This window comes from Pogoniulus pusillus, chromosome 33 (assembly GCF_015220805.1).
Source record: "Pogoniulus pusillus isolate bPogPus1 chromosome 33, bPogPus1.pri, whole genome shotgun sequence".
NCBI classification, from domain to species: Eukaryota; Metazoa; Chordata; class Aves; order Piciformes; family Lybiidae; genus Pogoniulus; species Pogoniulus pusillus.
In genome coordinates, this window is record NC_087296.1 from 3,106,086 (window position 1) to 3,118,238 (window position 12,153).

The window sequence follows — 12,153 nt, forward strand, 5'->3', positions numbered from 1 at the left end:
GATGAGACCTTGAGCAACCTGTTCTAGTGGGAGGTGTCCCTGCCTATGGCAGGGGGTTGGGAGCTGAATGACCTTTTGAGATCCCTTCCAACCTAAACCATTCTATGATGCTATGCTAATTCTAAGATGCTTTTCCAACCCCATTTATGAGACATGAAAAAGTTGCCTCCTTCTCTCCAAACCAGAGCACCGAGCACCAGCAGCGCTGCCAAAGAGCAAACGTTTGCCTGCTTTGGGTAGCTTCATTCCCTTGAATGCTCTTTGGTGGAAGCACACAAACAAACAGCAGCTTTCTGCTGCTGCTTCCAACGCAGCCAGGGAGAGAACAAAAGAACTTCAGCCCAACCAGTTTAGGTTTATAAGCAGAGTGAACTTAAGAGCTCTGCCTGTGCACTCAGAATGAATTTCAAACAGCCCAACCTTTGGGGCGCGGTGCTCAGTTTGCCTGGATCCAAAGCAGCCAGAGATCCAGATGCGAGTTGTCACAGACACTGCTCTGGGGAGCTTGTGAAGTTAAAAGTTGGTGTTTCCTATTAATTAATAATTGTTTTCAGCTGCTTTGGCCACTGATGAAAACGAAGTGTCTGCCTTTAATGTTACCATGCAGAAAGTCTCCCTCTCCGGAGGCCTGAGTGCCAAGCGGGAATTGCTTCACTTGTAGGAAGGTGTAATTTGTGATTGCTTGGAATGGTTGGAAGCAAACAAGATGGGCAGAGACTCTACCTGCCACTGCAGGGATTTCTATGCCAGGGCCATTAAAATCACCCACCCAGCAGTTTCAAAGCAGTGTTGGCTGAGAGAATTGATGCTGGATGGGTAGGCAGAGGCCAATGGGATGAGATTGAACAAGGCCAAGTGCAGGGTTCTACACTTTGGCCACAACAACCCCAAGCAGCACTACAGGCTGGGGACAGAGTGGCTGAGAGCAGCCAGGAAGAAAGGGACCTGAGGGTGATGGTAGACAGTAGCTGAAGATGAGCCAGCAGTGTGCCCAGGTGGGCCTGGCTCAGGATCAGTGTGGCCAGCAGGACAAGGGAGGATCTTCTGCCTCTGTGCTCAGAACTGCTCAGCACCTTGAGTGCTGTGTCCGGTTCTGAGCTGGGGAGGGATATTGAGAAGCTTTTGTAGTGAAAGGATGAGAAGGAATGGGTTTAAACTGGCAGAGGGGAGATTTAAACTGGATGTTAGGAAGAAGTTGCTTGCTGTGAGGGTGGTGAGACACTGGCACAGGTTGAGGGTAGTGAGACACTGGCACAGGTTGCCAAGGGAGGTGTTCAAGGCCAGGTTGGATGAGGCCTTGAGTGAACTGCTCTAGTGGGAGGTGTCCCTGCCTATGGCAGGGGCTTGCAACTGGATGAGCTTTCCAAACAAAACCACTCTATGATTCCACAGCTTCCTCAACAGCTGCCAAGCCTAAATTCATACCCAGTGCACCAAAACTGGATGATTCCCAGGCAAGGAGCAGATTCCCACACACACACCCCAAACTGGCAAAGGCATTGCCTGGGTGGTTCAGCAAAACCCATGCCTCAGCAGCAAGGTGGCAACCCTTGTGTGCTGCCTTCGCATTGGAAGGCATCAAGATGTGTGGTGCAGAAAAGCTGATGATTAAAAATGAGACATCCTCCTTCTGCTGCCTTCACAGCCTGGTCATGAATATTGACATATTTTTCTACGACTCAATAGAGTGGAGTCTTATTCTGACTGGAACATGAAACAGAAAAAAAAGGCTTGTGACCAAAAAAAGTGGGTTGGGTATTGATTACGCACGCTGGAAATGCCTTCTGCTGCTCTGCATGAAGCCCTCAGAACCGTGCAAAGTACAGCTGCAGGACCATGAGACAGCAGTTGTCATGACACAAAGGTCCTTGAGAGACTCCATCATCCTATCCCTGAACACAACAGCAGGGCTGATGTTGAGGTCTCCCCCAGCACAACATCCTCCACCAGCAAGGAGCAGGAGCTGTGCAAGCTGTGTCACCGCTTTGTGTAGGACCTCCCAATCCATCCCAGCTGAGAGAGGCCCAGGCCTAGGATCTGCTGCAGGGCAAGAAGCTCTGAAGTGATTTTGGTCAATAGAAACCTTCTGCAAGGATTAAAATGCACCCCAGCAAGTGTAATGCTGGCTCCGAGGAGCAGGGGGTGACCCAGAGGTGCCAGACGTCTTGCTTCATGGGTGAAAGCCACCACAGCACCACGTTCATGGAAAGGGCAGAAAGGAAAGCACAGTGGGAGCTGCGAGGTGGTGAGTGAATGAGAAACCTGGGTGAGACCAAGAATCCAGCTCTGTCATTTCACTCCCCACACACTGTTTTCCTCCTGGGCCCCACCTTCACTGTTTTTTCACTCTTCTCATTTCCCTCCCCCCTCCTCTGCACCCTTCTCATGCTGTTTTCCCACTGGGCTGCCCAGTTGGTGGTAAGAGGCAGCAGAAATGAACTCACAGCTCAGATGCTGAGGGAGAAGCTGTGCAAGAGGGTCACAGAGTGCTCCAGGATGAGGGTTCTAGTCACACTCACCGTTCAGCTACTGAGAGCAAGCCTGTGATGGAGAGAGGGCCATGGAGAGCAAGGGGCAGGGTCAACCTCCCCTCCAGTCAGCTCAGGTCAAGCATTAGCTAAAAGAAAAGCTGCAAATTAAAGAGTCTGCATGTAAGGGACAGTGACAGTGGAAACAGAGAAGAAGCCAAGCAAGTTCTTGGGCCATGCTGGCACTTCAGAGCTCCAGGACTGCTCTCACAGCCTGCTCCCTGCCTCCCACCTGCCTCATGATTTGGATAACCTTTGAAACCAGGGAAGGGAACTTAGTTTGCACTGTGGAAAAACTGCAGTGAAGGTGTGAGCACACATGGCCGATGGAAACCAACCCTCTGAAGTGCAGACTACTTTAATTACAGCTCTAAGAGCAGCTCAGGTGCAACTCTCAGCCAGACAGCTCTCATTCCCATCTTCAGTTCTGAGCGGTGAAGAACCTCAGGAATCCAGCCAAAAGAATGGCAAATTGTCTGTTCTGGGGCAGTTAGGACACTCACTGCCCCACAGCTGCAAAGCTCCAACCTGCAGAAGGAGAGTAACACACCTCTGTGTGAAAGAAGCCATCCCCAGCTTTCTGCAGGTGGACCCTCTCCATGTCTTACACTGGCAGGGAGAAGGTTTAGTGAGCTGCGCAGTTGATTTCCATGCATAGACACTACCAGTCTGGTTCTCCTTGACAGAGGACCTAACTTCTAGTAGCTTTTAAGACATGCATGTGACAGCCTCCAAGCAATCTCCACAGGCTTCAAATTCTGCTAGATGTAAATGTATCACAGAATGGCTTAGTTTGGAAGGGATCTTAGACATTATCTCCTCCAAACTCCCTGCCACGGGCAGGGACACCTCTCACAGAATCACAGAAATGTGCAGGTGGGCAAAGCTCCTCAGGACCACCAAGTCCAACCTAGAACTCTACTCTACAAGATTCACCTTAAACCATAGCCCTAAGCACCACATCTAAATCACCCTTAAACACATCCAGGGTGGGTGACTCCACCACCTCCCTGGGCAGCTCATTCCAGTCCCTGACCACTCTCTCCATGAAAAACGTTTTCCTAATGTCATAGAATCAAATAATGAACCAGGTTGGAAGAAACCTCCAAGCTCAGCCAGTCCAACCTAGCACCCAGCCCTCAACAATCAAGCAGACCATGGCACTAAGTGCCCCAGCCAGGCTTTGCTTCAACACCTCCAGGGACAGCGACTCCACCACCTCCCTGGGCAGCCCATTCCAATGCCAATCACTCTCCCTGTGAAGAACTTCCTCCTAACATCCAGCCTAGACCTCCCCTGCCATAACTTGAGACTGTGTCTCCTTGTTCTGTTGCTGGTTGCCTAGCAGCAGAGCCCAACCCCACCTGGCTACAACCTCCCTGCAGGTAGTTGCAGACAGCAATGAGCTCTGCCCTGAGCCTCCTCTGCTGCAGGCTGCACACCCCCAGCTCCCTCAGCCTCTCCTCACAGGGCTGTGCTCCAGGCCCCTCCCCAGCTTTGTCGCCCTCCTGTGGACACGTTCAGTATTGCAACATCTCTCGAATTGAGGAGCCCAGAACTGGACGCAGCACTCAAGGTGTGGCCTGGGCAGTGCTGAGCACAGGGGCAGAAGATCCTCCCTTGTCCTGCTGCCCACACTGCTCCTGAGCCAGCCCAGGATGCCATTAGCTCTGCTGCCCACCTGGGCACTGCTGGCTCCCGTTCAGCTCCTCTCTCCCAGCACCCCCAGCTCCCTCTCTGCCTGGCTGCTCTCAGACACTCTGTCCCCAGCCTGTAGTGCTGCTTGGGGTTGTGGCTGAAGTGTAGAACCCTGCACTTGGCCTTGTTAAAACTTGTTAAAATCCACAGCCAGCTTTGATTTTTTTTCTGGTTTAACCCACCAATGCTGTAGGATCACACACTTGTTCCCACAACACCTTCATTGGACTCTGGTGACCTGTGTTAGTGACACAATGGCAGGAGGAGGGCTTAAAGCATCTTCTGTGGAAAGTGCTGGTTTAAAATCCAACACATTGTGGCAGTTTCAGCTGCAGTGAAGTCAAATCCTTCAACCTCTAACCCTAACAGACTGCTTCTCTTTTCTCTTCTAAGTGCTTTTAATCCACAGCAATAGTATGAAAGCCCTGAGGAAATCCATACCTTTAAACTTCATTTAATTTACACATATCAAAACCTGAACTACACAGAACTCATCTCCCAGGTAGCTCTTTGCATACTTTTGTGCTCTTTTGTGTGCTTTAATCTACTGTTTAGAGGAACTGGGCTGTGTTTGATTCCACACTTAAAACCTAATTACCTGAGCTGCAGAGATATGAAAGGCAAGGAACAAAATACTAATCTCATTTGAACCTCTTCTTCCACAAGCTAATTTGGTGGCAGAACTTGACAGAAACCTGCAACCTACTTCTGAGCATTTGAAATGATGATTGTTGTTTTTTTAACCTAAGAGATATTACTCAGCTTCACTGTGACATTTTGAAATGACACCACCTCAAAACCAGAAGCTTTAATGCTTCCTATCTGCTGTAATTCAGAAATCCTCTCTGTATAGAATCATTGAATCAACCAGCTTGGAAGAAACCTCCAAGGTCAACCAGTCCAACCTAGCACCCAGCCCTATTCAAGCAGCTAGACCATGGCACTAAGTGCTTCATCCAGGCTTTTCTTGATGTTCTAAGAACCTTTGTTCCTGTTGGGGCTCTTTAACTTGAAGAAGATGAGCCTGGGGGCTGCCTTCATTCATGTTGATAAAGATGTGCAGGGCAGTGTTGGGAAGGCAGAGCCAGGCTCTGCTCAGGAATGCTAAATGACATGACAAGGGGCAGTGGGGGCAAGCTGCAGCAGAGGAGGTTCCATGGGAACAGAATCAGAGAATCAGGTTGGAAGGGACCTCAAGGATCATCCAGTTCCAGCCCCCTGACATAGGCAGGGACACCTCACACTAGAACAGGTTGCTCAAGGCCTTGTTCAGCCTGGCCTTAAACACCTCCAGGGATGAGGTTTCCACCACCTCCTGGGCAATCCCTTCCAGGCTCTCACCACCCTCATGCTGAAGAACTTCTTCCTAACATCCAGTCTGAATCTACCCATTTCCAGCTTTGTTCCTTTCCCCCCAGTCCTATCACTACCTGACAGCATAAAAAGTCCCTCCTCAGCTTTCTTGTAGCCCTCTTCAGATACTGAAAGGTCACAATAAGGTCACCTCGGACTCTTCTCCTCTCCAGACTGAACAGCCCCAACTCCCTCAGTTTCTCCTCACAGCAGAGCAGCTCCAGCCCTCTGCTCATCCTCGTGGCCCTTCTCTGGATACCTTCCAGCACCTCCATAGCCCTCTTGTGCCAGGGGCTCCAGCACTGGATGCAGTACTCCAGGTGGGGTCTCAGTAGTGCAGAGTAGAGAGGCAGGATCACTTCCCTCACCCTGCTGCCCACACTGCTCTTGCTGCAACCCAGGCTCTGGTTGGCTCTCTGGGCTGCAAGGGCACATTGACAGCTCTGATGCTACTTTCCCTCACTCTTCTGAGTTGGATTTGGACTCCTACGAATTGGAATTTACCTCCTTGCTTTCTTGTAGGCCCCTTCTAAGAGTGCACAGCTAAGATCTCCTCAGTAACCAAACTGAAAAGTCACCAGCAACAGGGAGCTGTCACTCAGCCCTCATTCGCCAGGCAGGAAATAAAGAGCTAATGAGAGAAGCTGTCATTATCATGCAGGACATAAATGACACTGGAAGTGATGAGCAGGAAGAGTCTCTATCAGCTGAAAGGTATCTGGCTGCCAGAGCAAAACATGCAGCAACACTGAACTGAATGCTGTGTTCTTGTGCAGCCTGCTCTAGCTGGAGATGCCCCTGCTGAGTGCAGGGGGGTTGGACAAGATGCTCTTGGAGGATCCCTTCCAACCCAATGCAATCTGTGAGTCTGTAAAAGGACTTTTCCAGTCATCACCCAGTCCAACGACTGCCATCAGAGGCAAGCAGCTCTCCCACCCTTTCCATAACTTCACCTGGAACTGGCTTGCTTCACAGCTTCCAGAGCTCTTTGTGGAGAAGTGACTTGGTTTGAAGCAGTTGCACATTGCTGTACCTGGTCGGTCCTTCAGCTTTCCTAACCACACTGACACACCCCCCCCCAACAGGACTTGCATTTCTGCCACTAGGGCAGCACAGCCTCTACACCAGCTCCCATCTCTCTACTGTGGGTGTTAGATCCATCCACAATATCCCAGCACAGGAACTGCTGCCCCTGCAAGCAAACAATTCCCCCTCATCCTTCCAGAATGGGAACCCAGGACAGGGGAGACAGAACAAGGAGGAATGGCCTCAAGCTGAGGCTGGGCAGGTTTAGATTGGGCATTAGGGAAAAGTTTTTCACAGAGAGAGTGGTCAGGGACTGGAATGAGCTGCCCAGGGAGGTGGTGGAGTCACCCAGCCTGGATGTGTTTCAGGGTGGTTTGGATGTGGTGCTTGGGGATATGGTTTAAGGTGAATCTTGTAGAGTAGGGTTCTAGGCTGGACTTGGTGCTCCTGAGGGGCTTTGCATATGTCTGTGTTCCTGTGACTGCAGGTGGTGCTCCAGAAGCACGGCACAAGCTCTGCTCCTTCCCCAGAAGAATTCCTTCTCTCTGTCCCTCTGCCTGCTCTGCACATTCAACAGCTTCTCCCGTTCCCCATTTTTCAGTTGCCAGGCCTGAGGCTGCCAGGTTCACACTTTCTTCCCAGCAGTGGCAAAGTCATCCAACAATTAACCACCAACAACTTCTTATCTTTAGGATGCTCCTGCTTTTCTTTCTCCCTTTCATTCTTGTTCTTTTCTTCCTCCCTCTCGTTTTCTCTTCCCCCTCCCCTGCCTTTTTTCCCTCCCCCTCATTTTTTTCCTTTTCTCCCCCCTCTTTTCTCCCCCCTCCCTCTTCTTCCCCTCTCCTCTATCTTTTCTCCTCTTTCTTTTCTTCCTCTCCCCCTTTCCTCCTCTTTTTCCCTTTTCTCCCCCTCTATTTTCCTTTCTCCCCCGATCCTTTTTTTCCATGCTCCCTTTTTCGTTTCTCCCCCTCTTCCTCCTTTTTGTTACTTCTCCCCCCCTTTTTTCTCCCTCCCTCCCTTTTTCTTTTCTCCCCTCCTCTCTTTTTCTTTCCTTTTCTCCCCCTTTTTTTCCCTTTTCTCCCTCTTCCCCTTTTTTTATCTCCACTCTCCCTCCTTTTTTTTCTTTTCTCCCCCCTTCCCTCTTCCCCCCCCCCCCCCCCCCCCCAAGAATAGAAATTAATTCCAAACTCAACTAACCAATTTCCAGCACTTAGTAAAAAGGCACTGCCTTGTGGCCTGGCCAACAGAATATTAAAGAACCATCTGGAAAAGTCCACTTTTTCTTCACTGGACATTCAAAACCTGTTGTGTGGCAATGAAATGCAGCGAGGGCAGCAACAAGCTCTGCTTTATACCCTCTCTAAACCAGGACTTCACTTGTTCCCCAGATACTCTGTTTAGAATTGAAGTGTGTCTGACTCTGCACTTATTAGTGACTTCAGTGAACTCGGTTAGATTCTGATCAATTTAGACCACATCTGCCTCCCACCTTCCCCCCCCCCCGCCCAGAGGCTGCAGCACTTCAAAGGGAAGTATCTAATTAAGCCACACCACACCTTCTGTTGCTATTGTTATTCACAGACTCAGTAAAAGGAACTACCAAAGAAAAAAAGTGGTTTAAATCAGGTAAAGCAAAGCTGCCACTTAACTTCTGTGCTTTTGTTTAGCTACTTCACCAAACCAACTCTTAAGCAGTTCCTATTTACTGAGTATTAATGAAACGCTTTTGTCTCCCACGCCAAAAAGAGTTGTTAGTGGAAAGAAAAGACAGAGTCAAACTTCAGTTTATTTTTTAATAAAGTTTAAATAGTTAAAATAAGAGGAAAGAGTAAGTTTTAAAGCCAAGCTACTTCTTTGTTCCATGCCAGGCCTTGAAAATGTTGATTTCCTAGCACGCATGGGCCACGAGGGGACAGCTGAAGACTCAAAATGCTGGTGTAGAAGAGAGTCAAACCGCCAGTGACTTATTCCAGCCTACCCTGATCCAAAGGAAGCCAAGCTTCACAGTGCTCTGAAATGCACTGCTGCTTCTCCTGATGCATGGAAAAAATTATCCCTACAAAAGGCTTTTGGGAATAGGATGATTCTACAAAATATTTGCTTTGCCCCCTGGCAGGACTTTGGAAGTCCTCCAGGCTGTTCAGACCTGCCTGCCTGCCTGCCTGAGGAAGTTTGTAAATGCCAATCCAATGCTGTAACAAGAACTCCAAACAGAACTGGAAATCAGAACTCAACCAACTCATCCCACTGTTAGGAATGCTCTGCCTCAGTTCTGCAGCAAGCCACAGCAGCAGAGTTTGCTTTCATCTAAACCCTCTTCCTGACCCACAGAATGCAGCACAGGTTTAGCTGACTCTTCTTACCCTCTCCCTTCCATTTCCTTCGTGCTATTTACATTAAAACACCAATTTGTCTGCTGACTCTTTCTGCCCTTAGGGCTTTTTCTAGCCTCAGTCTTTATCCTTCACTCAAGGAGATCCTTCCTCTCTTGTTTCTTAAAGAGATTTTTGTTTGATTGATTGATTGATTTTCAGTTTCTTACGGTTTTCAGATACAGGTAAGGATCCTACCATAAAGGGAACAGCACTGGGAGTTACTGGGTTATTTGCAGGCCAAGACTCTCAGTAGGAACTTGAACAGCTACTATTTTTTGTAAGAAAAAGGTCATGCTTGCTTAATATTTGATAATATTTCACATACTTGATATATGTCTACTATCAACACAGTCTTGTGCCACCAAGAGCCACAAGTGCAGACAAAGCAACAGAGCACAGGGCTTGATGAATTCAGCAGAATACACACACACCAAAAGGATAATGATTAAAAAAGGTTGAGTCCCAGCAGCAGCAGTGGCAACAAATATTTAGAAACCAAATCAGTTCAATAACCTAAAAATGAATCTCCTAAAGTAAAGGGGGGGGCGGGGGGGGGGGGGGGGGGAGAAATCTGTGCAGTGAGATTAGAAGCTTCCAAATTTCAGACTGATTGCTCAGGGGACCACGGTAGAAAACTAACCTCAAGAGGTAAAGAAGAATTAGGTGGGAAATGGCTTTCCAAGTGATTAAAAAGCAATACATCTGTTGATCATCCTGGGGTTGATCTGGTTTCCAGTCTATAGGAAAAAAAACCCCAAACCCCAGCAGGATACAATCATTTGCAACATTTCCTTTCTTGTTTGTTGTTTTTCTTTAACTTTTCGAACTAAACTCAGAAAAATGTTCCTAGAGAAAGAACAAAACTGGTGGTGATGAGGACAAAGAAAGGCCATGACCAATCACCCTCCATCGCTGCTAGCCTAGGAAGAGGGTTTGAAGGACACACAGGCTGGGAGCGTTGGGTGACAGCACACAGAGCAAAAGGGATTTGTAAAGGCTGAAGTCGGGGCACGGTTTTTAAGTGACAAACCCATGCTGGCTAGGTCGAGTGGGGAAAGAACCAACCCCCAAACCTCTCACCGCGCTATCAAAGTTGGGAGCTCATTTGCATACCAATAGCCAGGCTGTAAACACCAAATTCTCATTGAGGAGAGCTGGGCTGGCAGTAACTCGATCTGTTCCAAAAAGCCATCGGTAACCCAAGCTCTCCCTGCCCGACTTGCTAGGAAATGAAACCAACGTTTCCACGCTGCCAAGTTTGCAACGCTGCTGCTTTAGTACACAGCCCTGTTTATTTGTTAACCAGAAGTACAACCCAGTGGCACGTTGCCATCTGACAGCTTCGGCTCGGCTCTGCTTTACAAGCACACAGCAGGGCTCACAGAGGTCCTGCTCATTTCGTTTCACATCGCAACCGATTTCAGTGCAGCGGAGAAGGGAAGCAGCAGCGAGGATGCAAAGTCAGCTCAGCCCCCATTGCCCGTATCTGGGGATAGGATCTCTCTTCCTGTTTGGCTCGCAGCAGTGAGGACTTCTTGGTTTGTTTCGGGTTGTTTTGTTGAGGTTTTGTTTTTTTTCTCCTTTCTTCAGGTTGCCTCTGTCCAAAGACTGAGAGAAGCAAGAAGTTGAGGTGGCCTCTGTGATTCCAGCTGGAGAAGGATCCTGGTACCGACGCGGTTGAGTTTCAATCGGTAGGTCTGGGAATGATACTAATGTGGAGAAAATTATCTGGATAGCTCATATGTTCACTTAGCCACTGGATGGGGGTTTCCAGCATTGGCTCGATTCCATGGATCATCACTTGAGTCTTCTGCTCTCCATCTAAGCCAAAGAAAAAGAGAAACCACTCAAAAATTCACAGGAAGATGAAACAGTTACCCCATAAATTATCTATACTTAATTGGCATTACAGAGCCTCAACACATCACAGAATGGAAAGCAGGAAATACTGCTATGGAGAAAGCTGAGATTTCTGCCATCTAAAACAGCAACTTGGAGCTTAAATTAATTCTAAGGGGGGGAAAAAGGGACTTAAAAATGAAACTTAATGAAAGTGTCACTCTTCTTTATTAGTTGCAACTTCTTCCTCCCTACAGCAACCACAGCTTGGCACCAGCACAGTTAAGGCAGAGCCATCTCACTCAGTTCGAAACCAGATGGATTTTACAGGCTTGAGATGTTGAACTTAAGGCCTCACCTGGAGTACTGTGGGCAGCTCTGAGAGCCCCAACACAAGAGAGCCATGGACCTGATGGAGCGTGTCCAGAGGTGGGTCACAAAGATGATCAGAGGGGGCTGGAGAACCTCCCCTTTGAACACAGGCTGGAAGAGTTGGGGCTGCTCAGCCTGAGATAGAGAAGGCTCCAGGGAAATCTTAGAGCTGCATTTCAATATGGCCTGGAGCACAGCCCTGTGAGGAGAGGCTGAGGGAGCTGGGAGTGTGCAGCCTGCAGAAGAGGAGGCTCAGGGCAGAGCTCATTGCTCTCTACAACTACCTGCAGGGAGGCTGTAGACAGGTGGGGTTGGGCTCTGCTGCCAGGCAAGCAGCAACAGAAGAAGGGGACACAGTCTCAAGTTGTGGCAGGGGAGTTCTAGGCTGGATGTTAGGAGGAAGTTCTTCCCAGAGAGAGTGATTGGCATTGGAATGGGCTGCCCAGGGAGGTGGTGGAGTCGCTGTCCCTGGAGGTGTTGAAGCAAAGCCTGGCTGGTTGATTGTCTAGGGCTGGGTGCTAGGTTGGACTGGATGAGCTTGGAGGTCTCTTCCCACCTGGTGTCCTAAGAGGGACATGGAGCTGCTGGAGAAGGTCCAGAGGAGGCCATGAAGATGATCAGAGGGCTGGAGAACCTCTGCTCTGGGGACAGGCTGAGCAAGTTGGGGCTGTCCAGCCTGGAGAAGAAAAGGCTCCAGGGAGACCTTAGAGCAGCCCTCCAGCACATGAAGGGGGCTACAGGAAAGCTGGGGAGAGACTTTTTACAAGGGGCTGTAGTGATGAGGGGCATTGGATTGACTCTTAGCAAAATCTTGTACCAAAAATAGGTCAAAAGTTTCAGAACCTCACATTTCCTTGCAATTACAGAACAGGCTTATAAATGAGGAGCACCTTCTCTGGCTTCTCTTGGATGCTTGTGCATGTCCATACCAATTTGATGCCTCTTGCTTCAAAACTGCACGC

General features: G+C 49.0%; 1 protein-coding gene across 2 annotated transcripts in view; it reads right to left on the bottom strand.

The window, feature by feature from the left end:
- Nucleotides 1-8,384: 8,384 nt before the first annotated feature.
- The window catches only part of ATG5 (autophagy related 5), a 53,554-nt gene continuing 49,785 nt past the window's right edge, over nucleotides 8,385-12,153 (bottom strand). For both annotated transcript variants that reach the window (XM_064170223.1, XM_064170224.1), the window contains exon 8: nucleotides 8,385-10,801. In XM_064170223.1, the coding sequence (XP_064026293.1) occupies nucleotides 10,665-10,801 (137 nt within the window). In that variant the 3' untranslated portion in view covers nucleotides 8,385-10,664. The remainder of the gene's footprint in view (nucleotides 10,802-12,153) is intronic.